This window comes from Saccopteryx bilineata, chromosome 8, assembly GCF_036850765.1.
Source record: "Saccopteryx bilineata isolate mSacBil1 chromosome 8, mSacBil1_pri_phased_curated, whole genome shotgun sequence".
NCBI lineage: Eukaryota > Metazoa > Chordata > Mammalia > Chiroptera > Emballonuridae > Saccopteryx > Saccopteryx bilineata.
In genome coordinates, this window is record NC_089497.1 from 51059203 (window position 1) to 51085393 (window position 26191).

The 26191-nt window shown below is 42.8% G+C and overlaps 1 protein-coding gene across 6 annotated transcripts in view; it reads right to left on the reverse strand.

The window, feature by feature from the left end:
• Positions 1 to 991: 991 nt before the first annotated feature.
• Positions 992 to 26191, reverse strand: part of GOLGB1 (golgin B1) — a 73672-nt gene continuing 48472 nt past the window's right edge. For 3 of the 6 annotated variants that reach the window (XM_066241438.1, XM_066241437.1, XM_066241434.1), the window contains 7 exons: positions 23594 to 23772; positions 9861 to 10023; positions 9522 to 9659; positions 6339 to 6436; positions 5747 to 5881; positions 2421 to 2526; positions 992 to 2157 (listed from right to left, as the gene is read on the reverse strand). In XM_066241438.1, coding sequence (XP_066097535.1) covers positions 2011 to 2157; positions 2421 to 2526; positions 5747 to 5881; positions 6339 to 6436; positions 9522 to 9659; positions 9861 to 10023; positions 23594 to 23772 — 966 coding nt within the window. In that variant the 3' untranslated portion in view covers positions 992 to 2010. Of the gene's footprint in view, positions 2158 to 2411; positions 2527 to 5746; positions 5882 to 6338; positions 6437 to 8317; positions 8462 to 9521; positions 9660 to 9860; positions 10024 to 23593; positions 23773 to 26191 lie in introns of all 6 variants that reach the window. The other 3 variants (XM_066241439.1, XM_066241436.1, XM_066241435.1) reach the window with 3 other exon arrangements.

Consider the following 26191-nt stretch of genomic DNA (forward strand, 5'->3'; position numbering starts at 1 on the left):
CCAGAGTCCTTAGCATCCCAGGTTAATGCTCCATCTACTGTGCTATCACCAGTCAGACTAGCCTCTCCTAATCTTGATTGAGGTGTTGTGACCTTACTTGCTCTGTAATAAACTCCCCAGTGGATTTAAGAAAAGACTAGATGAAACTAGTCTAAGGAGGGGATTTTGGCATTAGAAATAAGTAATACTTTAGTCACTTCCAAATCTAAGGATTCTGTGCTTGGGGTAGGGAGGTTTATTTAATGATCTCTCCTATTTCATTACTTATTTATTGTGGCAGTACCAAAATTATTTTAAGAAAAAGTAAAATTGTAGAAGGAGAAAAATCTTTTAGATCACTGTGATCCCAATTCAGTGATGAAAATAGGAATGATCTGACCAGATGTTGATACACTGTCCAGGGAGTTTTTAGAGAAACCCTAACATTAGAGAGGACCCCAAGGAATTTCATCTCCTTAGCAAATGTCCCATGTTTGTCCCAAGCAAAGGCAGTGAACTGTTTGTTGCACATAGAAATAGCATGAGCTTTGAAGACAGGTAGATTTGGTTCAATTCACTTATTATACCTTGAAAAACTGAGCTAGCTTTTCTCAAGCAGCAACTTAATATAAATACATAGCAATGCCTCGCCTTAGACTACCCAGAGGGACCCCTGGAGGCCTCGTGTTTTCAACATGCACCAGGTAAGAGTTCTCCCAGGCACTGGCCCAGCTTGTTTGGCTCTGTGTTAGGATGAAATAGCCTCCCTCTCCTTCCTTACCCTGGCTGGCGGCTAGCAGCTAGGCTGGAAGGACACATGTAGCCGTTACTGATGCTGGTCAGTGAGAAGGTCTGACCACGTAGAGCTTCTATCCCTCTATCCATCCCTGGCTACCCCACTCCTACATCCCCTATCTCCCTTCTTCCCCTCAGCACGCGAACGCATGAATGAAAGCACCCACGTATTTATACACACACACCACCAGTTTTTCATTCTGAAAATAATTTTATTATTTTACAGTTATTCAGGAAAGTTCCTGGGTTGGGGTGACCAATATTTGGTCACCACAGAACAGATGATTAGAGCAGATCAGTCAGTTCATTAGTTTCCTCTCCTCTTTGGGTGGTGAGAACCGGCTGGGAAGACATCATATGCGTGAAGAGAAAATAATCAACAGAGAAGGGCTGAGGTGGAGGGGAGGCAGGGAACAGGCACAAATGGAACTTGATCCTGCCGTCACTCTCAGGCCTAGATTTAAATATTTTGTCTTCTCCAAACTAGCCCTCCATTTTCCTTAGCTCTGTTACCACAGAGAGATGAACATGAAGTTGAGAAAGTAGGATAACTGTTACTAACAGCAAAGCAGTTTAGTGTTCGAGAGGCTAAGAGGCTAGAAGAGGTCCCCCACACCAGTCAGATCTCCTTGGTTGGAGGTCAATGCCTACCTAGGACTGGCTCCTAGTGTACTGTCGTAGGGCTCTACAACATTCCTGAATTTCAGGCATATCCAAGTAATGCAGAGTGACAAGCAGCTGAATCCCGCTGTCATACAGCCAGTACTTCCTGCCTGTCAGTGACAGGAAAGGCATGGGCCACTCAGTACCTTCGTATACACACGGTCGAGGGCTTAAGCGGTGGGATCCTCTCCTTACAGCCGAGGACCACAAATCTTATACCAATGACGTCTGAACAGCCAGAGAAGGAGATGTCCTTCCCTGTGATCCAACAGCTCTAACCCTAGGGAGTTACTTCTTCAGCTCCCAGCCAGGAAACCTAATCAGAGATCCTATGAGATAATGTCTCCCAGAAATTGATTACGATGGGTCCACCTTCCCCTTGAAGCAGCAGAAAATATAAGGTAAACGAAGCAAATAAAGTATCAATCAAAATGATACTGGACTTTGATTATTAGGTTTATTGGAGCCTCCCTTCTGGCTAAAAAACACTTCTCTCAGCTTCTCTTCACAGGACCAAAGGGGATTAGGAAATTCCAAGTTCCGAGAGGAGTATTCAAAAGACGAGAATGAAGTTTACAGATGGCCCGTGAAACATAAAATAAATAGGACATGAATCATTAAAATGTAGATGGCCGCCAGCAGACGCACGCGGGTCCGGGAATAGCACACTGAACGGAGGACTCGCTTCCACCCAGCACCGCTCCATGACTGAAAGAAAAACTGGCAGTCTGAGTTTAACCCTGTAGAGAGAGAGATGGCCCTTTTCCTTCCCCAACCCCTGTAGATCTGAGATCTGAGAGAAAGTCCCCTCAAGGTCAACAAATGGCAAATTCCACCAGTTTCCTCCAGCCTCCCATATTCTCCCAGCCTCAGCCCCACCCGGTGCTCAGTGCCTGGCATTCCACATTCCTCATCTCTGACCCCTTGCCTCCACACAGCTGGCCCGCCCTGTAGGATAGAACAGTACTCTCTACCCCTCTTACCCTTCGACAACTGTTGCCTGGAATGTCTATTAACACCTTCTGCTCCTGAGCGCCACAGGAGCCAATGAGAGGAGTCCGGGCAGAGTCCCATTCACTGTGCTCCAACCTGTGTTGAGAAGAAATAGAGAGACGTAGCATTGGTTCACAACACGTGAGGCGGATGGGGCTAAGTCAGCCCAGCCAACCTGCCCCATGCTGTAGCACCAGGGACCTGCAGCGAAGGCTGCTCGCACACCCCCGCCCGTGCCCAGTGCCCAGGCACCGGGGACCTGCAGCGAAGGCTGCTCGCACACCCCCGCCCGTGCCCAGTGCCCAGGCACCGGGGACCTGCAGCGAAGGCTGCTCGCACACCCCCGTCCGTGCCCAGTGCCCAGTGCCCAGGCACCGGGGACCTGCAGCGAAGGCTGCTCGCACACCCCCGCCCGTGCCCAGTGCCCAGGCACCGGGGACCTGCAGCGAAGGCTGCTCGCACACCCCCGCCCGTGCCCAGTGCCCAGGCACCGGGGACCTGCAGCGAAGGCTGCTCGCACACCCCCGTCCGTGCCCAGTGCCCAGTGCCCAGGCACCGGGGACCTGCAGCGAAGGCTGCTCGCACACCCCCGTCCGTGCCCAGTGTCCAGGCTCCGGGGACCTGCAGCGAAGGCTGCTCGCACACCCCCGTCCGTGCCCAGTGTCCAGGCAGCAGGTTTCTTTCAGCGGCGGTAAAAGGTGCTGCCAGGAAGTAACTGCCAGGAATTGCCTGCCTACTCCCTATCAGATGCTGGTTCTTTACAGCCATTTCATCTTCAGGTTTTGAAGCTAGTGTTATTTTCTTCATCTAAGGCTGGAAGAGGTAAAATTAACTGTCATTGGTGGCACAGCCAGTAACAGAATTCAAAACCCACATTTACCTCTAAACAACATGCTCTCTTTTTCCACTACACCACACCTGACTTACAGAAAGTCACTAATTTTATTTTTCATTTATTAAAGGCTAATGGGAAAAAGCATCAAAGAATTAAACTGAATGACAGCCTTTACTGCTTTCTGGGTTTGTTTTGGGGGTTTTTTTTGCTGACGTGTTTATTTAATACTAGAACTTCTCCATTTAATGAAGAAGCTGCCTTTACCCACTCAATGGTTCCTTCCCAAAAACAAGGACCATTTCAAAGAAGCTGCAGGTAACACAGCACATCTGATCAGGCATTTGCCTTGAGGAAGGCATGTTTTAATTGTGGTGGGGAGAATGGACCTCTGATATTTCCCCCAATGGAGGAATAGCCGTTAGCCTGCCGCTCCTGGCCTCTCTTTGCAGTCACATACTTTCCTCCAGGCGACAAGAAACACTTTAATCTGATTTGCGAGTCTGGAAACAAAAACTGGAAAGCTCAGCCTAGGTCCGTCTGCCTGTTTTCCTCTCGTGAGACCTGCCGACTGCAGAGTACACCTTCGTCTGTTCCTGCACGGGATAAATGGGACAGACTTGATCTGGAACAGCCTGGTCTATGCTACTATGTAGGTCAGTCTGTCAACTTCTGTAGGCTAGGCTGAGGAAGGAGGAGATGTCTGTAGGTACGTACTGGTGAGCCAAACAGTGCTGGCTGCTTTTAAATTGCAAGGCCATTGCGTTCCACACACACTACAGAGGCACGTGAAGGTCTGATTAAAATGACAGTAACAGGCCTAGGTAGGTGTACTTGACTGGCTACCTCTATTTCCATTCCACATCTGGGCCAAAGAGAATTGTGGAGGGACAAAGTCTGGATGTATGTGGTGAGCCCACAGACTCAAGAATCACCCTGAACTAGTTTCAAGTTGGCTTGGAACAGGTTAATTACACATGAGGAAGAGACCCCCCCTCAATGGGTTGAGTTTCACAGGTCTAAGCAAGTCCACAGCAAGCAGCAGAGAAACATCCATGGGTGCAGAGGCCTGAAAATGCTCAGCGGAGACAGTAAGACTGTGGTATCTCCAGAGCCCACCCTCCAAGTTGCACACAAAGGTGCAAAGGAGTGATGAAAATTAAGAAGTTGTGCATATGCTGGTTGGGAAAGAGTGTTATTTTATTTTATTTTCATTTATTTATTTATTTATTTTTCTGAAGCTGGAAACAGGGAGAGACAGTCAGACAGACTCCCGCATGCGCCCGACCGGGATCCACCCGGCACGCCCACCAGGGGGCGACGCTCTGCCCACCAGGGGGCGATGCTCTGCCCCTCCGGGGCATCACTCTGCCGCAACCAGAGCCACTCTAGCGCCTGAGGCAGAGGCCACAGAGCCATCCCCAGCGCCCGGGCCATCTTTGCTCCAATGGAGCCTTGGCTGCGGGAGGGGAAGATAGAGACAGAGAGGAAAGCACGGGGGAGGGGTGGAGAAGCAAATGGGCGCTTCTCCTGTGTGCCCTGGCCGGGAATTGAACCCGGGTCCTCCGCACGCTAGGCCGACGCTCTACCGCTGAGCCAACCGGCCAGGGCTAAGAATGTTATTTTAAATAAGACCTGCTCACTAGGGCTGCCCCTCTGCCACCTAAACTTTGCAAGCCATTAATATCACAAAATGCCACTCTCTGAGGGAAGAGGCAATGTTTGTAGGTGGCTATCCCATCTCCCACCGGCTACAATAAAATAGCCTGCTTTTAATGTTTCTTTCCATGAAAAGGGACATCCAGCAGCACAATAATCGTAGCCACTCTCTACTCTCTTTTGCATAGCGATTCTCTTGACTGGTGAGTGGGCAATAAGGAACTTGGGATATGTAGAACCCCCAAATCACACTTGGAGCAAACTTCCCCAAAGAAGCACAGTTTGCTGTTCTAATTATACAAGCGTGGGTTCTTCTGCAAGCAAGTCTACCTTGACCTAACACGGCCTGTGGCTGCGAGGGGAGGAAGCGCAGAGTTGGGAAGTGCATTTGCTAACACATCAAAAGCTAGATTCTCTTATATCAGCTTTGTGAAGTGGTCTCTTAATCTGCCATATATTTAATCTTTGTAAGAAAGTTTCAATTGATTCAGATCTCAGATAGGAATGGGGTTGCCATTTAACTGGTTCTCTGAAGAATCCTACACCTACCTCAGAGTTATTGTTGGGATATAAAAGATACCTTGTTTCACCCCGCATGAAATAAACTGTCAATGAAGGGTGATCTTCTTCTTCTTCTCTAAGAACAACTGCTCTGGAAAGTGCAGGCCTCCTAGATTCCAAAACTACAGTCTTAAGTGACTACAGTGACTCTCAAGTCACTGCAGCACCCGTCCCAAGGTGAGAATTAGATCCTAATTATTCCCCAGTCTGGTTGCTGAAAGGTCCACGGGCCAGAGGGGAACACAGGGTCTCTCAGCCCTTTACCGTCTGATCTGCTCCTCAGCCACGGAGAGGGCGCTCTCAGCAGCCACTCTTTGGTCTCGTTCTTCATCCAGAAGTTTCTTTAAATCATTCACCTCCTGTTTAGTGTTGCTCAGCTCCTTTTGGGCTTCTGTTAAACTTCAGGACAAAGAGAAAACAAACAGCATCACTAGATGCAGATCGCAGTTGCTGATACAAGGAATTCCAAGTCTTCATAAGGTTATAATGCAGGAAAATATACAGAAGCTTGTACAAACACAAAGAATATATTAAAAGCACAACTGCAGAGTGATAAAATGAAGATATAGAAAATATCTTAAGTGATTTTAGGGACTGAATAAATATCTTTCATTTGAATACCACTGGATTAGTGGTGTAAATGTGTGTACGTGATGGTGCTACTGTTTTTGCTTTACAAATTTTTTATACTTAATTCGTTAGTTATAATTGTTACTATTTAATCCTCACATTAATTCTGAGAGGCCAATAAGACGAGATGAAATATCGGATCCATATAATGGGCTCCAGTTCAATCTAGATGACTGTCCGATTTCGGTGTGCGTCACAGTGCTGGAGGACTAAGTGGCTTCCCTACCTTAGTTGTGGGTCCTTCATTTCTTCAGTCTCACTCTTCCTGTGAGCTCCATTCATTTCCTGGGGAGCTCCTAGTGCAATATCTGTATTTGGTGCCCCCTAGAAAAAGAAACTTAGCAATTCAGTGATGAAAGTACTTAAGAAACTGAACCAGGGCAAAGGAGAAACCGTTTAACATCAAAGGGAATAAGAAATCTTAGAGATACCTCTGCTTGTAATTCTCTTCAAGTACAGATTTAGAAGCGAGAATCACCTGACCAGGCAGTGGGGCAGTGGATAGAGCGTCGGACTGGGATGCGGAGGATCCAGATTTGAGACCCTGAGGTCGCCAGCTTGAGCGCAGGCTCATCTGGTTTGAGCAAAAGCTCACCAGCTTGGGCCCTGGCCGGTTGGCTCAGTGGTAGAGCGTCGGCCTGGCGAGCAGAAGTCCCGGGTTCGATTCTCGGCCAGGGTACACAGGAGAAGCACCCATCTGCTTCTCCACCCCTCCCCCTCTCCTTCCTCTCTGTCTCTCTTTCCCTCCTGCAGCGAGGCTCCATTGGAGCAGAGATGGCACCGGCACTGGGGATGGCTCCTTGGCCTCTGCCCCAGGCGCTAGAGTGGCTCTGGTTGCGACAGAGCGACGCCCCGGAGGGGCAGAGCATCGCCCCCTGGTGGGCGTGCCAGGTGGATCCCGGTCGGGCGCATGCGGGAGACTGTCTGACTGTCTCTCCCCGTTTCCAGCTTCAGAAAAATACAAAGGGAAAAAAAAAAAAAGCTCACCACCTTGGACCCAAGGTTGCTGGCTTGAGCAAGGGGTTACTCGGTCTGCTGTAGCCTCAGGGTCAAAACACATATGAGAGAGCAATCAATGAACAACTAAGGTGTCACAATGAAAAACTGATGATTGATGCTTCTCATCTCTCTCCGTTCCCATCTGTCTGTCCCTATCTATCCCTCTCTCTGACTCTGTAAAAAAAAAATAAATAAAATCTTAAAAAAAAAAGAATCTTCAGCTCTAATATATTAATCTCCTACATATAACTCTCAATTAATTTTATTCCAGAATCTCATTCTTTTTTTTTTTTACAGAAACAGAGAGTTAGAGAGAGTTAGAGAGGGATAGATAGGGACAGACAGACAGAAATGGAGAGAGATGAGAAGCATCAATCATCAATTTTTTCGTTGCAACACCTTAGTTGTTCATTGATTGCTTTCTCATATGTGCTCTGACCGTGGGGCTACAGCAGACCGAGTAACCCCTTGCTTGAGCCAGCGACCTTGGGTCCAAGCTGGTGAGCTTTGCTCAAACCAGATGAGCCCGCGCTCAAGCTGGCGACCTCCGGGACCTGAACCTGGGTCCTCCTCATCCCAGTCTGACGCTCTATCCACTGCGCCACTGCCTGGTCAGGCCAGAATCTCATTCTTGAATCTCTCTGCTCAAAACTTTAAAGGCTTACCACTGAAATCTTTCTTCCAGTAGAGGCTCGTGGATTTTCCAGAAGGTGTTCTGATCCTTCCCTTGTTCAACAATCTCTCCCAAACCTGTTCTCTGTCTTTCCTGCCCTATTTATCTTCATAATAATTCTCAATCTCCTCCAATTTCAACAATGGACTCCATTCCACTGTTGCCAACAGCTCTGCCTACTTCATTCCTCAGATCCAAATCTCCCTACAGCTTTTTTATTTCTTGAAGCAAAATCAAAGCTTTCCTATTTTCAGAATTCCAAAAGCCTCCATCATCACTGTTTTCCACTCGTTTGAAAGATTATCCACTGGCTTTTTTATTTCTTTCCTACTGCCTCACTAATCTTTTTTCTTCTAATCCCTTCTTTAATTTTTTCCCAAACCTTATTCCCATTTCAATTAACTCCCCTTTTCTCTCTCACTTTCTTCCATCACACCTAATAATCTTCAGCCTGAACACACTGGCCTCCTCAACGCTGCTTATTTACACTCAGTTTCATAACTTTTCCCAGCCTCCAACTTCTTCTTACTCACTGCCTGTAGCTCTTGAATTTGCTTCTGCAAGACTGCACAGTGATTATAAAGGTTACTGTAGTGCTGCTGGTTCTCGCGAAGACTTTGATTGGGATCACATAGCTGCATTGAAGGGGCATTTTTCTCTTCGAGTGGTTGAGAAAACTGATAGAGGACTGGATAAGCACCGTCCCACAGGACTGTTTCAGTATAAAGAGTACTTAGGCTAGAACAATGGTACTGTGGGTACTTAGGCTAGAACAATGGTACTCCATCAAAGTGAGAAAACTCAGATTTTTTTGACTGAGAAGGGAAAACAATTTGGGAGAAGTAGCAGAAAACCTGACTTACTGAAAGACCAGGAAGAGGAAGCCCACAAGCATCCTAACAGGGAAGGCATCCCAGGTATGTAAGAGGATGGTAGCCGCGATCCAAGTTAAAGTTACTAACAAATGACTCTAATCCCCCGAGGTTAAGACGGTTGGAGGTAGAGCTATCATCTAAAAATTCATACAATTTAAGATTTCTGGGAATATTCTTCAATACTGTAGAAAGTTACAAGTTACAAGAACGTCAAATAAGAAATTATAAGATATGGTTAGGAGGGCCGAGATGACAAAGTGGCCCTTCCCTATAGAAGTATGTACTGTCCACTCCAGCCTGCTTCCCTAGAGTATCTGGAGTGGCAAGGCTGGGGTTTGGGAAAAAGCAAGTTGGCTTCTTTAGTTCCGGAATATCAGACACACAGCAAGGCCCACAGATGGAGTGCAAGAGAGCAGACCTCTCACCTCTACTCTTGCCAGCTAATCACGTCTGAGAAGTCCCCCTCCCCGTTCCTGAGACTCTTCCCTGTTACACACTGGTGGGAAGTGTAGAGGGGCTTGTTGGGAGATTTGTGGGATATTATTATTAACAAGTGATTATTATTAACGAGTGATAAGAGATGGGGAAATGATGCCGGGGAGGAAGGCTTCTTAAAGGAATTGGCTATTTTACTCTTAATGAATGGACGTCTCCAAATTAACCCAAGGACTTTCTCCTAAAGCGAGGAAAGGAAAATGACCCTGTGTCCAGTACTTGGGGTGAGCAACCCATGCTCCGAGAAAGGTAAAATGTCTGTACCTGAGCATATGCTGGAGCTTAGGGTTCATCAGCTTCTATTTAGCTTCTTGTTTCCAGCCACAGAAGCAAAAAACTGAATTCCAGCCTAGCAGGAAAGACTTACCTTTCTGTTCAGTAATTGAATTCTTAATTCCTTTTGGTGAATTTCCTTTAAGTTGTCATTAAGCTGAGTCTGAAGAAGTTCTGTCTCATAAACTAGGTTTTGTGAGCCGTCTAAGGAAGCTGATGTCTGTTCAGATGCCTGCCGGGATACAAACATCGATGAAAATTTCCTCTAAGATTGTTCATGCTTAATTCCTTCCCCCCAGAAACTCTGTTCACCTCATCCGAAGTCATAAGATGGCTTGCCTAATAGTGACAGATGGGTACTTCGCTTGCCGGAAGCTGATGCGTCCCAGGAAATGGTTAGCCCTGAGTAGCACTTGGCATTAAAATTACTCACCTGTTTTTGGTATGGTACTTTGAAAGTTTCAGTCTGGGAGGAAGATCTCAATTCCCTCATAAGATTTTGCAGATGGCTGATCTGCTGATCTCTATCTGAAATAGCCATAAGGTATTGCTCCTTCATCTGTCTCTCATTCATTTCCCAGGAACTCTTTTCCATCCTAGAAAAAAAATGAAATAATCAGACAAAACTCTACTTGTGAGATAAAGACAACTCCATATTTAAAACACAACCATGGGCTGTTGAGATGTAGTAAGTATGAAATCAGAGAAAAATTTATATTGTAAACAGAACTGTGCAGCATGATGACGGAACAAAACTAAAACAAGAGATTCAACATCACTATAATCAGGAAAATGCAAATCAAAACCCAATGAGGGGCCTGACCTGTGGTGGCGCAGTGGATGGAGCGTCGACCTGGAAATGCTGAGGTCGCCGGTTCGAAACCCTAGGCTTGCCTGGTCAAGGCACATATGGGAGTTGATGCTTCCAGCTCCTCCCCCCCTTCTCTCTCTCTGTCTTTCTCTCCTCTCTCTCCCTCTCTGTCTCTCTCCTCTCTAAAAATAAATAAAATAAAATAAATTTAAAAAAAAAAAAAAAAAAACAAAAAAAAAAAAAACCCCAATGAGGGAAAAAAATGTTTCATGCAAACGGAAATGAAAAAAAAGCTGGGGTAGCAATACTTATATCAGACAAATTGGACTTTAAAACAAAGGATATAGTAAGAGATAAAGAAGGCCACTACATAATGATAAAGGGAGTAATCCAACAGGAAGATATAACTATTATAAATATCTATGCACCTAATATAGGAGCACCCAAATATATAAAACAGATTTTGATGGATTTAAAGGGCGAGATCAACAGCAATACTATAATAGTAGGGGATTTCAATACCCCACTAACATCACTAGATAGATCCTCAAGAAAGAAAATTAACAAAGAAACAGCAGACTTATTGGAAACACTAGACCAACTCGATTTAATAGATATCTTCAGAACCTTTCACCCTAAAGCAGCAGAATATACATTCTTTTCAAGTGCTCATGGTACATTCTCTAGGATAGACCACATGTTAGGGCACAAAAGTGCTCTCAACAAATTTAAGAAGACTGAAAACATATCAAGCACTTTCTCCGATCACAACGGCATGAAACTAGAAATGAATCACAGCAGAAAAGCTCAAAAATTCTCAAACACATGGAAACTAAATAGCAGGGTGTTAAATAATGAATGGATTAAGAATGAGATCAAAGAAGAAATAAAGAAATTCCTAGAAACGAATGACAATGAGCATACAACAACTCAAAATTTATGGGACACAGCGAAAGCAGTGCTGAGAGGGAAGTTCATAGCACTACAGGCACACTTTCAGAAGCTAGAAAAAGCTCAAATAAACAACTTAACCCTGCATCTAAAAGAATTAGAAAAAGAACAGCAAGTAAAGCCCAAATGTAGTAGAAGGAAGGAAATAATAAAGATCAGAGCAGAAATAAATGACATAGAGGCTAAAGAAACAATACAGAGGATCAATGAAACTAGGAGCTGGTTCTTTGAAAAGGTAAACAAGATTGATGCACCTTTAAGTAGACTCACCAAGAAAAAGAGAGAGAAGACTCAAATAAATAAAATTAGAAATGAGAGAGGAGAAATAACAACTGACACAACAGAAATACAAAATATTGTAAGAAAATACTATGAAGAACTGTATGCCAAAAAACTAGACAACCTAGATGAAATGGACAAATTCCTTGAAACGTACAATCTTCCAAAAACCAATCTGGAAGAATCAGAAAACTTAAACAGACCAATTACACCAAAGGAGATCGAAACAGTTATAAAAAAACTCCCAACAAAGAAAAGTCCGGGGCCCGATGGCTTCACAACGGAATTCTACCAAATATTCAAAGAAGAACTAACTCCTATCCTTCTCAAACTATTTCAAAAAATTCAAGAGGAAGGAAGACTTCCAAACTCCTTTTATGAGGCGAGCATAATTCTGATTCCAAAACCAGGCAAAGACCACACAAAGAAAGAAAATTATAGGCCAATATCTCTGATGAATATAGATGCTAAAATCCTCAACAAAATATTAGCAAACCGGATCCAACAATATATGGAAAAAATCATACACCATGATCAAGTGGGATTTATTCTGGGGAGGCAAGGCTGGTACAATATTCGTAAATCAATCAATGTGATTCATCACATAAACAAAAAGAAGGAGAAAAACCATATGATAATTTCAATAGATGCAGAAAAAGCATTTGATAAAATCCAGCACCCATTCATGATCAAAACTCTCAGCGAAGTGGGAATACAGGGAACATACCTCAACATGATAAAAGCCATCTATGAGAAACCCACAGCCAACATCATACTCAATGGGCAAAAATTAAAAGCAATACCCTTAAGATCAGGAACAAGGCAGGGGTGCCCCCTTTCACCACTCTTATTTAACATAGTCCTGGAAGTCCTAGCCACAGCAATCAGACAAGAAGAAGAAATAAAAGGCATTCAAGTTGGAAAAGAAGAAGTAAAACTATCATTATTTGCAGATGATATGATATTGTATATAGAAAACCCTAAAGTCTCAGTCAAAAAACTACTGGACCTGATAAATAAATTCAGCAAAGTGGCAGGATATAAAATCAATACTCAGAAATCAGAAGCATTTTTATACACCAACAATGAACAGTCAGAAAGAGAAATTAAGGAAACAATCCCCTTCACAATTACAACCAAAAAAATAAAGTACCTAGGAGTAAACTTAACCAAGGAGACTAAAGACTTGTACTCGGAAAATTACAAAACATTGATAAAAGAAATCAAGGAAGATACTAACAAGTGGAAGCATATACCGTACTCATGGTTAGGAAGAATAAACATCATTAAAATGTCTATATTACCCAAAGCAATTTATAAATTCAATGCAATACCAATTAAAATACCAATGACATGCTTCAAAGATATAGAACACATATTCCAAAAATTTATATGGAACCAAAAAAGGACACGAATAGCCTCAGCAATCTTAAAAAAGAAGAATAAAGTGGGAGGTATCACACTTCCTGATATCAAGTTATACTACAAAGCCATTGTACTCAAAACAGCCTGGTACTGGCATAAGAACAGGCATATAGATCAATGGAATAGAATAGAGAACCCAGAAATAAACCCATAGTTCTATGGACAACTGATATTTGACAAAGGAGGTAAGGAAATACAATGGAGTAAAGACAGCCTCTTTAACAAATGGTGTTGGGAAAATTGGACAGCTACCTGCAAAAAAATGAAACTAGATCACCAGCTTACACCACTCACAAAAATAAACTCAAAATGGATAAAAGACTTGAATGTAGGCCGTGAAACCATAAGCATCTTAGAAGAAAACATAGGCAGTAAGCTCTCCGACATCTCTCGGAGCAATATATTTGCTGATTTATCTCCACGGGGAAGTGAAATAAAAGACAGGATAAACAAATGGGACTATATCAAACTAAAAAGCTTTTGCACAGCTAAAGACAACAAGAACAGAATAAAAAGACAAACTACATAATGGGAGAACATATTTGACAATACGTCTGATAAGGGGTTAATAACCAAAATTTATAAAGAACTTGTAAAACTCAACACCAGGAAGACAAACAACCCAATCCAAAAATGGGCAAAAGAGATGAATAGACACTTTTCCAAAGAGGACATACAGATGGCCAATAGGCATATGAAAAAATGCTCAACATCACTAATCATTAGAGAAATGCAAATTAAAACCACAATGAGATATCACCTTGCACCAGTCAGAATGGCGCTTATCAACAAAACAACACAGAATAAGTGCTGGCGAGGATGTGGAGAAAAAGGGACCCTCCTGCACTGCTGGTGGGAATGCAGACTGGTGCAGCCACTGTGGAAAACAGTATGGAGATTCCTCAAAAAACTGAAAATCGAACCGCCTTTTGACCCAGCTATCCCACTTTTAGGAATATACCCCAAGGACACCATAGAACGGCTCGAAAAGGAGAAATGCACCCGCATGTTTGTGGCAGCATTGTTCACAATAGCGAAGATCTGGAAACAGCCCAAGTGTCCGTCAGAGGACGAGTAGATTAAAAAACTTTGGTACATATATACTATGGAATACTACTCAGCCATAAGAAATGATGACATCGGATCATTTACAATAACATGGATGGACCTTGATAACATTATACGGAGTGAAATAAGTAAATCAGAAAAAAAACTGAGATGAATCCATACATAGAAGGGACATAAAAACGAGACTCAGAGACATGAACAAGAATGTGATGGCAACAGGGGCGGGGGGGGGGGGGGTTGGGGGAGGGGGGAGGGGGTGAAGAAGGAGAGAGGGGTTAGGGGAGGGGAGGGGCACAAAGAAAACCAGATAGAAGGTGACAGAAGACAATTTAACTTTGCGGGAGGGGTATACAGCACAATCAAATGTCAAAATAATCTAGAGATATTTTCTCTCAACATATGTACCCTGATTTATCAATGTCACTGCATTAAATTTAATAAAAAAATATTAATATTAAAAAAAAAAACCCAATGAGATATCACTGCAGTCAGAATGGCTATCCGTAATAAATCAACCAACAACTGCTGTTGGTGAGGGTGTGAGAGAAGGGAACAGTGGTGCACTGCTGGTGGAAATGCACACTGGTGCCACCGTAGAAAACAGTACAAAGAATTGCTCAAAAAACTAAAAATAGATCTACCCTATGACCCAGCAATTCCACTTTTGAGTATCTGCAGAAAATAAACACATTACTTAGAAAAGATACATATACCCTTATGTTCACTGAAGCATTGTCTACAATAGACAAGATTTAGAAGTAACCAACTTAGGTGCCCATTAATTAATGAAGAGATAAAGAAAATGTAGTGTGTGTGTGTATATATGTATATGTGTACACACACACAATGGAATATTACTCATCAATAAAAAGGAATGAAATCTTGCCATTTGCAATAATAACATGGATGAACCTAGAAGGTATTATGCTAAGTGAAATAAGTCACAGAAGGGCAAATACTGCATGGTTTCACTTATATATGGAATCTAAAAAAGCAAACAAAACAAATAAAAACAGGCGCATAAATACAGAGAACAAACTGAAGGTTGCCAGAGGGGAGGAGTATGGGCAGATGATTAAAAAAGGTGAAGGGAGCCTGACCAGGTGGTGGCACAGTGGATGGAGCCTCGAACTGGGACATGGAGGACCCAGGTTCAAAACTCCGAGGTTGCCGGCTTGAGCGCAGGCTCATGTGGCTTGAGCAAGGCTCACCAACTTGAGCTCAGAGTCGCTGGCTTGAGCGTGGGATCATAGACATGACCCTGTGGTCGCTGGCTTGAGCCCAAAGTTCACTGGCTTGAGCAAGAGGTCACTCACCCTGCTGTAACCCCCAGTCAAGGCACATATGAGAAAGCAATCAATGAACAAGCAATTAACAAACAACTAAGATGCCACAATGAAGAATTGATGCTTCTCATCTCTCTCCCTTCCTGTCTGTCTGTCCCTATCTGTCCCTCTCTCTGACTCTTCCTGTGGAAAAAAAAAAAGGTGAAGGGAAATATAGTCAATACCACTGTGATAAGTTTACACAGTGACAGATGGTTACTAGACAGTGTGGTCATCACACTGAGGTAGATGTCAAATCACTATATTGTACACCTGAAACTAATATTGAATACCAACAACACTTAGAATAAGTATTTGGTGTTAGAAATCAGGATAGTGGTTATTCTTTGGGTATACAGTGACTGGGAGGGGACATAAAGGATTGTTTCTGGGATGTTATTGTTTCTTTTTTATTTTAATTTTATATTTTTCAGCTTTATTGAAGTATAAATGACAAATAAACAAATAATGTTTCTTGATGTGGGTTCATTATATGAAAGTGTTCAATTTATGGAAACTATAAAAAAAGAAAACTATACACTTAAGATCTGTGATTTGTTTTAAATGTATATATGTCAACAAAGGGCTTAAAAGTGCAAAAAAATTCAGCTGGAAATACTGGGAAATACTTCCCAGAAAAGCAGGCATTTAGTCTGAACCCTGAACAATGACTCAGGTTTACATAACGGGAAAAGCATTCCAGGTTCTGGGAACAAACTGAGTAAAAGGAACAAGAATGAACATACTACATAGAGTGAATTTTGTTTGCTGTAGTCGATAGTGTGTCAAGTAGATAGGTAGGAAATGAGGATGAGGTCAGATCCTGTGAGGCACTGAACACACGCTCAATAAAACCTCTGTAAGCAATGGGAAAGCACTGATTTGTCAGAAAGGATGCAGTAGCATCATGGCTATGAGGCTGTCTCGGTAGTCTGATGGACCTGGGTTTAAACAGCGGCTCTATCACACACTAGGCATGAAACTCACATTTCAAGTTAATCTCTCTGAACCTTATGGTAAAATAGGAATAAACTACCTACTCCTTAGGATTGTAGGAATTTAATGAGATATTTGACGTCATGAACCAAACATAGAGAGTGGCACACTGTAATCACTCAGTAAATATCAGTGGCTGATGTTTCTATTCATTTATTCTCTGAATTTGACCAAGAGGGAAGATTCTTTTTGATCCCAGCTAATGTTCTTTAGCACCAGAAAAAAACTGCCTCTGTCATATTGTTTAGTTCTACTTGTCTCTATACTATACCTGAAAAAAAAAAACATTAAAATAATAAGCAAATTTCTATAGTATCTCTTCATGTTCAATAGCACTAATGTCTATTTTTTTCCAATAATAGAAGATCTGAATTGCATCTGACTTTTTTTTCATACTCTCTACAAATAAAAGTAATTTTCTTTTTTCCCCTTTTATTGAATTTATTGGGGTGACACTGGTTAACAAAATTATCCAGGTTTCAGGTGCTCAATTCTACAACACTTCATCTGTATACTGTATCAGGTAATTTTCTAATTGATACATATCTGTTATGAAGTAATCCTGCTTGCCTAGGAGATAACTTGGATTATAGTCAAAATATTTTTCAAAAAGGCAGAACTAAAATTTATAAACTATTTTTTTTTTTTTAACAGAGACCGAGAGAGAGTCAGAGAGAGGGATAGATAGGGACAGACAGGAACAGAGAGAGATGAGAAGCATCAATCATCAGTTTTTCTTTTCTTTTTTTTTTGTATTTTTCTGAAGCTGGAAACGGGGAGAGACAGTCAGACAGACTCCCGCATGCGCCCGACCAGGATCCACCCGGCACGCCCACCAGGGGCGACGCTCTGCCCACCAGGGGGCGATGCTCTGCCCCTCCGGGGCATCGCTCTGCTGTGACCAGAGCCATTCTAGCGCCTGGGGCAGGGGCCAAGGAGCCATCCCAAGCGCCCGGGCCATCTTTGCTCCAATGGAGCCTTGGCTGCGGGAGGGGAAGAGAGACAGAGAGGAAGGAGGGGGGGGGTGGAGAAGCAAATGGGTGCTTCTCCTATGTGCCCTGGCTGGGAATCGAACCCGGGTCCCCCACACGCCAGGCCGACGCTCTACCGCTGAGCCAACCAGCCAGGGCTAATCATCAGTTTTTCGTTGCGACATCTTAGTGGTTTATTGATTGCTTTCTCATATGTGCCTTGACCATGGGGCTACAACTGACCGAGTAACCCCTTGCTCGAGCCAGCAACCTTGGGTCCAAGCTGGTGAGCTTTTGCTCAAACCAGATGAGCCTGCACTCAAGCTGACGACCTCGGGGTCTCGAACCTGGGTCCTCTGCATCCCAGTCCAATGCTCTATCCACTGTGCCACCGCCTGGTCAGGCTAAAATAAATTTTTATTACAAGGCTACTATGGTTATGGTGTGGAAAGAGCCCTCAGTAGAGCATGGGGCTAAGGAACAAACCTAATTACTTGACAGAACTCAGACATAAAAAGGGCTATCCCACACTGACCCCTTAAGTAAGAGAGCACAGGAACACAGCAGAATAAGCAAAACAGTAACCACAAGTGGAAGAGAAGGGTTATGGTATAAATCCAGGCTCTCCTGAGAAGCCAAACCCAAGGCCCACAGAATATTGAATAACATGTTTCAACTTTTTCATGGTTAAAAAGCCCATTTCTCCCCAGTATTTCAAAAGCAAGATAGGGCAGGGCATCTCCAAGATTAGCTAAAGAAGCTGATCCTAATGTCAGTGAAATCAACTCGGTTTTCATATCCTTTTTCCCTCGAACAATGAAGTAAACTGTCTTCCTTTCCTTTCCAAATTTACTCATATTCACTTGATGTATAATTTTGCTTCTTTCCAAAGGTGAAAGGGAAAGAGAAAAAGGCTAAAAGAAAGGTGGAAAGGGAGAAAATGAGGGCAAAAAGGATCAATAAGGCAGAAATTGTTTCTTATCTCCCTTTTTCTCTTCCCCAAAGATCAACTTTATAAATAAAGTGCCCTTTAGGAATACCCTTTTTAGGAAATATAAAGAGGAACAGGTGGCTGAAAAATAAGCCCTTAATGCTTTGCAGCCCTTTGTAGGTTGCTGTGGACCAGCGCAGCTAGTAACTCTGGGTCCCCAGGGAGAACAGGGCAGAATTAAGAAAATAGACTCACTGGGATTGGGAGGCCTCTTCAATGCTGATGGCAATACCCGAGTGCCCCATAGCCCCGAGTATGCTTTATTACAGGGGTCCCCAAACTACGGCCCGCGGGCCGCATGCGGCCCCCTGAGGCCATTTATCCGGCCCCCACCGCACACCCGGAAGGGGCACCTCTTTCATTGGTGGTCAGTGAGAGGAGCATAGTTCCCATTGAAATACTGGTCAGTTTGTTGATTTAAATTTACTTGTTCTCTATTTTAAATATTGTATTCGTTCCCATTTTGTTTTTTTACTTTAAAATAAGATATGTGTAGTGTGCATAGGGATTTGTTCATAGTTTTTTTATAGTCTGGCCCTCCAATGGTCTGAGGGACAGTGAACTGGCTCCCTGTGTAAAAAGTTTGGGGACCCCTGCTTTATTATATAGTCATATGCAAAGAAGGTCTTTGATACAAAGTCACACATCTGAGGCAAAAACAGGAATCCCCTCCCCCCCACCATGCATAGGTAAAATCAACCAACATCTGAACAAACAAAGAGTGAGAGGAAGATCATGTAAATTGCTTCCAGCAAGCAAATGAAGTGGGTGCAAATACTTAGCATCATAGCCAATATGGAGGTGGAGGGGCAAGAACTTAGCCTTTTGCTAAGCGTGGAATCTACAAAGGCTTTTTGCCACTTGCAGTCTACCACAGTAGGTTTACACTGGTAACTGGACACTTAAGATTTTTGTAGATCCAGGTGATCTAGATATGAGAGATAGCAAGGTGACACCAATCATCTCTGGAGGGCCCTAGTCAATAGTCAGCATCAATGTGTATCTGAAGGATGACACACTGAGAGCCCATCTCTTTATGATAAATGAAGAGTCTAACAAAATAAAGCAGGGGCAGTATTCTCTGAGGGGGTGGGGGCAGCTGAGGTTAAAATGGGGCAATTTATCTTTTCTTTTGAGGTTCAATTTCAGAAAGAATAAACAGAAGAAATTTGTATTCCCAGAGAGCAAAAACACACAGGTTTTACCTTCTCTGAAATCATCATCATTTGATCAAAACAAAACAAAAATGTGTTCTTGTATTACCTTGGGAATCTGCCAACCTTAATGAATGAGTTTGATATACATTCACTTATAACAGGGGTAGTCAACCTTTTTATACCTACTGCCCACTTTTGTATCTCTGTTAGTAGTAAAATTTTCTAACCGCCCACCAGCTCCACAGTCTTGATGATTTATAAAGTAGGGAAGTAACTTTACTTTATAAAATTTATAAAGCAGAGTTAAAGCATATATTATAATAATAACTACTTACCAAGTACTTTATGTAGGATTTTCACTAAGTTTGGCAGAATAAATCTTTATAAAACAATTTACTATAGTTAAATCTATCTTTTTATTTATACTTTGGTTGCTCCACTACCACCCACCATGAAAGCTGGAATGCCCACTAGTGGGCAGTAGGGACCAGGTTGACTACCACTGACTTATAAGAACGTTCATAATGATGATAAACAAAAATCTTTACTCCATAAAATTTAAATCACCAAATTCTATAAAGCGCTTTCCTCTATATACTTTGCTTAAGGTTTATTTTGAAATAGTGTATCAGTAAAGTGCATGTACACCTAGGATCTATGAAGAAATAAACCCCTTGTATACACGAAGAGGTCTCCTACAGTTGTTACAATAATTACTTTATTATATTGGCATCTATCATCCTGGTTGCCCTTTGTAAGCTGGGAGGAATGTAGACTGCACCTCTTATTTTCTGTATTTGCTTGCCTGTGGTTGTCCTGTAGCAACTGGTGAGCCAAAGCAGCTGCTGATTAATTGGCAGTGCCTTTCAACATGGAGATTCTCCTTTTAGTAGCAAATCTTGAAAGCTCTGGGTTTAATTTAATAAGATGGCATGTACCATATATTAAGCTAAATAATAATAAAGTCCCAACAATGAGGTTACAGTAGGACCTGTTTTTATGTGCTGTTAAGTATTTATGCTTTACCTTTTTTCTTTGGGTCAAATTTGTTAAAAACACTGAATTAAGGTAGAGCGTTGGCCTAGCGTGCGGAGGACCCGGGTTCGATTCCCGGCCAGGGCACACAGGAGAAGCGCCCATTTGCTTCTCCACCCCTCCGCCGCGCTTTCCTCTCTGTCTCTCTCTTCCCCTCCCGCAGCCAAGGCTCCATTGGAGCAAAGATGGCCCGGGCGCTGGGGATGGCTCTGTGGCCTCTGCCTCAGGCGCTAGAGTGGCTCTGGGCAGAGCGTCGCCCCTGGTGGGCGTGCCGAGTGGATCCCGGTCGGGCGCATGCAGGAGTCTGTCTGACTGTCTCTCCCTGTTTCCAGCTTCAGAAAAATGAAAAAAACACACAAACAAAAAACAAACAAACAAACAAAACCCAACCAGAATTACAGCTCCTATCTTAATTTTTTCTGCCCTGATAGTGTCATGTAGCAGTAATTCATCTGTTTCTTTAAAAGAAAGGGGGTTAGATTACTGGTTCCACACGAGATAGTATAGATGCATTTCTCCTTATTCCTCCCATTAAATATAGATTAAAAAAACAAAACAACAACCATATAAACCTAGGAATTATATACAAAAACAAACAAGACTTAGAGAGATGAAGAAAAGAAGGTGTACCAGCTAGGGAGCCTAGTCCTTGAGGAATGACCTGGTTCTTTAATTCCATGTAACTGAAACTGGGTGTTGGAATATCCTACAGCCTGGAAACACTGAGTGCCAAGAACACTCTGCTCACTTGCCAGTGCACCAGGAAGGGGCAGCCTGGCGAGACACTCAACTCCAGGTGAACACCATGGAAAACCCCCAGTACCTTCCCAATCCCGGTAACAGAAGTACATCCTTGCCTAGAGGTAACTAGATGCACCTCACCCTCCCTGCCAGGTGCTATCAGGAAAAGCCAAGTGTGTAACCTGGACTGCCGCCACCACCCAATGGTAAAGAGGTGCCTCTCTCTGACTGACCCCACCCCTATTGGGGTGTCATGCAGAAAACAAGTGAGATCTGGGCATCCATCTCCATCCATGAGAAGGGAATGGAGCGCTCCTTCCTGTCCCTGCAGAGGCAGTATTTAAAAGGTCAAGAGGAAAGTTTGGACTTTGGGCACTATGCAGTGGTAACAAGGTACCCCTCCTCAACCATCCTCTGTAGTGTCAGTGGAGACTGAGTAGGGAGCCTGGACTTTCACCACTGCCCAGTAATAATAAGGTGACTTCCACATCCCATAGTGGTATGGGACCACAGGTTGGACTTCTACTCTCACTGGACAGTAATGAGATGACCCTCTCCACTGATTGTGCTGTCAGTGCAGTACAAGCGGGGAGCCAGGACTTCACCTCTTCCTGGCAATATCGGGGTACTCCTTCTCTTTAGAGCTATCAAAGGAGGCTGAGTGTGGAACCCTCTGGACTTCACCCTTCATCTGGCAGTGAAGCGGCCATGCCCCTCGTCCCCTGCTGGTGTGGGATCAGTAGAAGTTCACTAAAGTAGATGACTTAAATAAGACTTCGAGTCTTATAACAATTTCCAAAATGTTCAGGATATAACTGAACCCACCATAATAAGAATCAAGGATGTCACATTCTAACCGCCAGGGAAATCAAAATTTGATTAACAAAAGAAAATCATCAGATTACAATGAGATGACACAGATGGTGGAATTACATTACAAGGATTTTAAAGCAGTCATATAAATATTTCAACAAGCAATTACTAACACACTGGAAACAAACAAAACTAGAGAAAGCCTCAGCAAAAATATAGAACACATACAGAAGAACTGAACGAATACTTTAGAACTTAAAAATACCATATGCAAAATAAAAAGGGAACTCAGCGGGCTCAACAGTAAAATGGAGGTGACAGACGAAAGGTATCAGTGAACTGGAGAGAAAACAAGAGAAATGGATGAATCTGAAGAAAGAGAAAAATGAGCAATAAATTGTGTATGTCAAAAATTAAAAAGGCCTTGTTAAAAAGATAAAAAAGATAAGCTGCAGACAGAAAAAAATACTGGCAAATCACATGTCTAACAAAGAACTTGTATCCAGAATATATAAAAAACTCGTAAAACTCCACAGTAAAAAAAAAAAAGTTAAATAGAAAAAATGGACAAAACACATGAACAAACATTTCATCAAAAAGGATAAAGGACTGTCACACAAGCACATAAAAGATGGTCAACATTATTAGCCATTATGCAAATTAAAACCACATTACATATTAATTAATATCAAATGCTGACAAGGACACAGCATTTGACATTGAAGATGGATCACTCATATATTGCTGGTTGGAATATAAAATGGTATAGTCATTCTGGAATATAGTTTTACAGCCTTTTAAAAAACAAAACATTATACTTACCATATAACCTAGCAATTGCACTTCTGGGTAATTATCTCAGAGAAATGAAAACATACTGTCCACATAAAAACCTATACACAAATGTTTATAGCAACTTTGTTTATAATAGCTAAAAATTAGAAATGACTCAAGTTCTTTAATGAGTAAATTGTTAAAAGCAATATATTCATAACATGGAATACAATTTGTCAATAAAAAGAATGAACTACTGACAACATACAACAAAGTTGATGGATCTCAGGGCATTATGATGTGTGAAAAAGCTTATTTAAAGAGGTTACATATTGTATGATTCCACTTATAAAACAGTCTCAGAATGACAATATTATAGAGATGGAGAACAGATTAGTAGCTGCCAGAGATTAGGGATGAGAGGGTGGAGAGGAGGGAGGGGTAAGAGCGTGACTATAAATTAGTGGCACAGGGGACATATTTGTGTTGATGAAACAAACAGTTATGTATATCTGAGTTGTGGTGGTAGTTACATGAATCTACATATATGGTAAGACTGCAGAGAACTATACACACACAGCAAATGAATATAAAATTGGTGAAATACAATTAGGTCTTTAAATCATACCAATGTCAATTTCCTGGTTTTGATACTGTATTAGAGTTAAGTAAGATGTGACCATTAGAGGAAACTGCATGAAGGGCACATGAGAGCTCTCTGTACTATTTTTACAACTTCCTATATACATCTATAATTATTTCATATTAAAAAGTTAAAAAGAAAAATAGAAAACTGGAAAAAGAAGCCAAAGAGCAGAGATCGTCGTACCTGAGTTGATGTAGCTCATGCTGCCAGGAGAGGTTTTCCTGCTTGAGCTCTTCTTGTATAATCTGTAATGATTTTGTTTTATCTTGATATTGCTGAAGTTGAGCCTTCAGTGGATGTAACTCAGTGACCTCCTGGTTAATCTCTAAGTACTGCTGCTGCAGATTCTTCAATTCCTTCAGCTTTAACCAAGAGGAAAGTAAAAGGGAGATTCATCATATTTCTTCTTTCACCCAGCTATAAGTGAATTAGCAGCTCCCTAAATCAGTCAGACACCACAGCAGACGACCAGCACCTAGCAGTCAACTGACATATCGCTGTAGCATGAATCTCTAGAATGGTGAAATATAAGCAGCCAGGTTGATGGGAATCACTCCACAAAGCTGCCATCAGGGCTGTAGGGCCTACCATTCCTGTAACTTCTATCCCTGGCCCCTGCTCCCAACATCCTAAGTTCCCTCTGGATCAACAATTCTGACATGGGAGAGACCTAAGGGACAGAAAGCTTCTTTGTGAGTGGTAATTCCCTAGAACAAAAAGTATCAACACAGACTGGTTTTCTATTTAGCCATGTACCCTGATTGGGTTCCTAAACTTTCTTATATGAATGCCAACCTTTACGCTACCTTTTTTATTTTTTACAGAGACAGAGAGAGAGAGTCAGAGAGAGGGATAGACAGGGACAGACAGACAGGAACGGAGAGAGATGAGAAGCATCAATCATTAGTTTTTTGTTGCGACACCTTAGTTGTTCATTGATTGCTTTCTTATATGTGCGTTGACCGTGGGGTCTTCAGCAGATGGAGGAACCCCTTGCTCAAGCCAGCGACCTTGGGTCCAAGCTGGTGAGCTTTTGCTCAAACCAGATCAGCCCGTGCTCAAGCTGGCGACCTCGGGGTCATGAACCTGGGTCCTCTGCATCCCAGTCCGATGCTCTATCCACTGAGCCACCACCTGGTCAGGCTACCCTACCTTATCTGATGATTATGATATGAAGAACGTGGTGATGCCTGGGCCCACAGGGTAAGAGCACTTAGGCTTTGGAATCAGTTATCCTGCTCACACAGGTTGTGTGACCCTCTGCATGTTCCTCACACCCTCTAAGCCTTAATTTCCCTCACCTATAAAATGAAGATAGAGTCCCTATCATAAGAAGAGGAAAAATAAAAAAAAATAAAAAAATTATCGTATTTCCCATGTATAAGATGCACCTTGGCCCTGGCCGGTTGGCTCAGCGGTAGAGCGTCGGCCTAGCGTGCGGAGGACCCGGGTTCGATTCCCAGCCAGGGCACACAGGAGAAGCGCCCATTTGCTTCTCCACCCCTCCGCCGTGCCTTCCTCTCTGTCTCTCTCTTCCCCTCCCGCAGCCAAGGCTCCATTGGAGCAAAGATGGCCTGGGCGCTGGGGATGGCTCTGTGGCCTCTGCCTCAGGCACTAGAGTGGCTCTGGTCGCAACATGGCGATGCCCAGGATGGGCAGAGCATCGCCCCCTGGTGGGCAGAGCATCGCCCCCTGGTGGGCGTGCCGGGTGGATCCCGGTCGGGCACATGCGGGAGTCTGTCTGACTGTCTCTCCCTGTTTCCAGCTTCAGAAAAAAAAAAAAAGATGCACCGTAATTTTGGGGCCCAAAATTTGAAAAATAATGTATTTCATAAAGTTATTGAACTCAAGTTTTACTCATCATAAAATTCATACAACTCCTCATCACTGTCATAACTCCCATCCATTAGCCTGTTCTCATCTGTGTCTGAATGACTTATCACTGTCTTCATATATTGCCTTGTCCTCAGTTCCATTTATGGCATTTGAAATGCCACACTTCTACAATCACTGTATAAGATGCACCCAGTTTTTTTGTTGTTTTTTTTTGTTTTGTTTTGTTTTAAATTCATTTTTAGAGAGGGGGGAGAGAGAGAGAGAGAGTGAGACAGAGAGAGAAGGGGGGAGGAGCTGGAAGCATCAACTCCTATATGTGCCTTGACCAGGCAAGCCCAGGGTTTCGAACCAGCGACCTCAGCATTTCCAGGTCGATGCTTTATCCACTGCGCCACCACAGGTCAGGCAAGATGCACCCAGTTTTTAGACCCCAATTTTTTTGAAAAAATGTGTGTCTTCTACATGAGGAAATATGGTAATGTGTTACACACATAACATTAATGAAGATGATGATGATGATGATGACACAATGATGATGGACTTGACTTTAACCAGCAAAACTGAGTATCTGTATTCCAGGTGTATCTCCAAACACTTTATCCCCAATACTAATTAAAAAGTTTGGTAGTAAAAAAAATGTCAGGATTTTTGAGCAAAGAGGGGGCCTTGATCTGTTTACCCACTCCAGAAACATTACTACAGCTAAAATAAAGGCATTTTTAAAAGCATAAAACAAAAGAACAGAAAGAACAAGAGAGGGCTCAGCTGCAACAAAATTAATTTTGGAAGCTGAAAAGTAGATGCATAAGTGGTAAATGAAGTAACAGATCTGGGAAAGCCAAATCTTAAGCTGGCAGTAGAAAAAGACAAGAACCTATAGAACTTACTCCACAGAAACTTCAAAAGGCTCAGAAATTAACAGCACCAGGTACCTCTGGAAAAGAC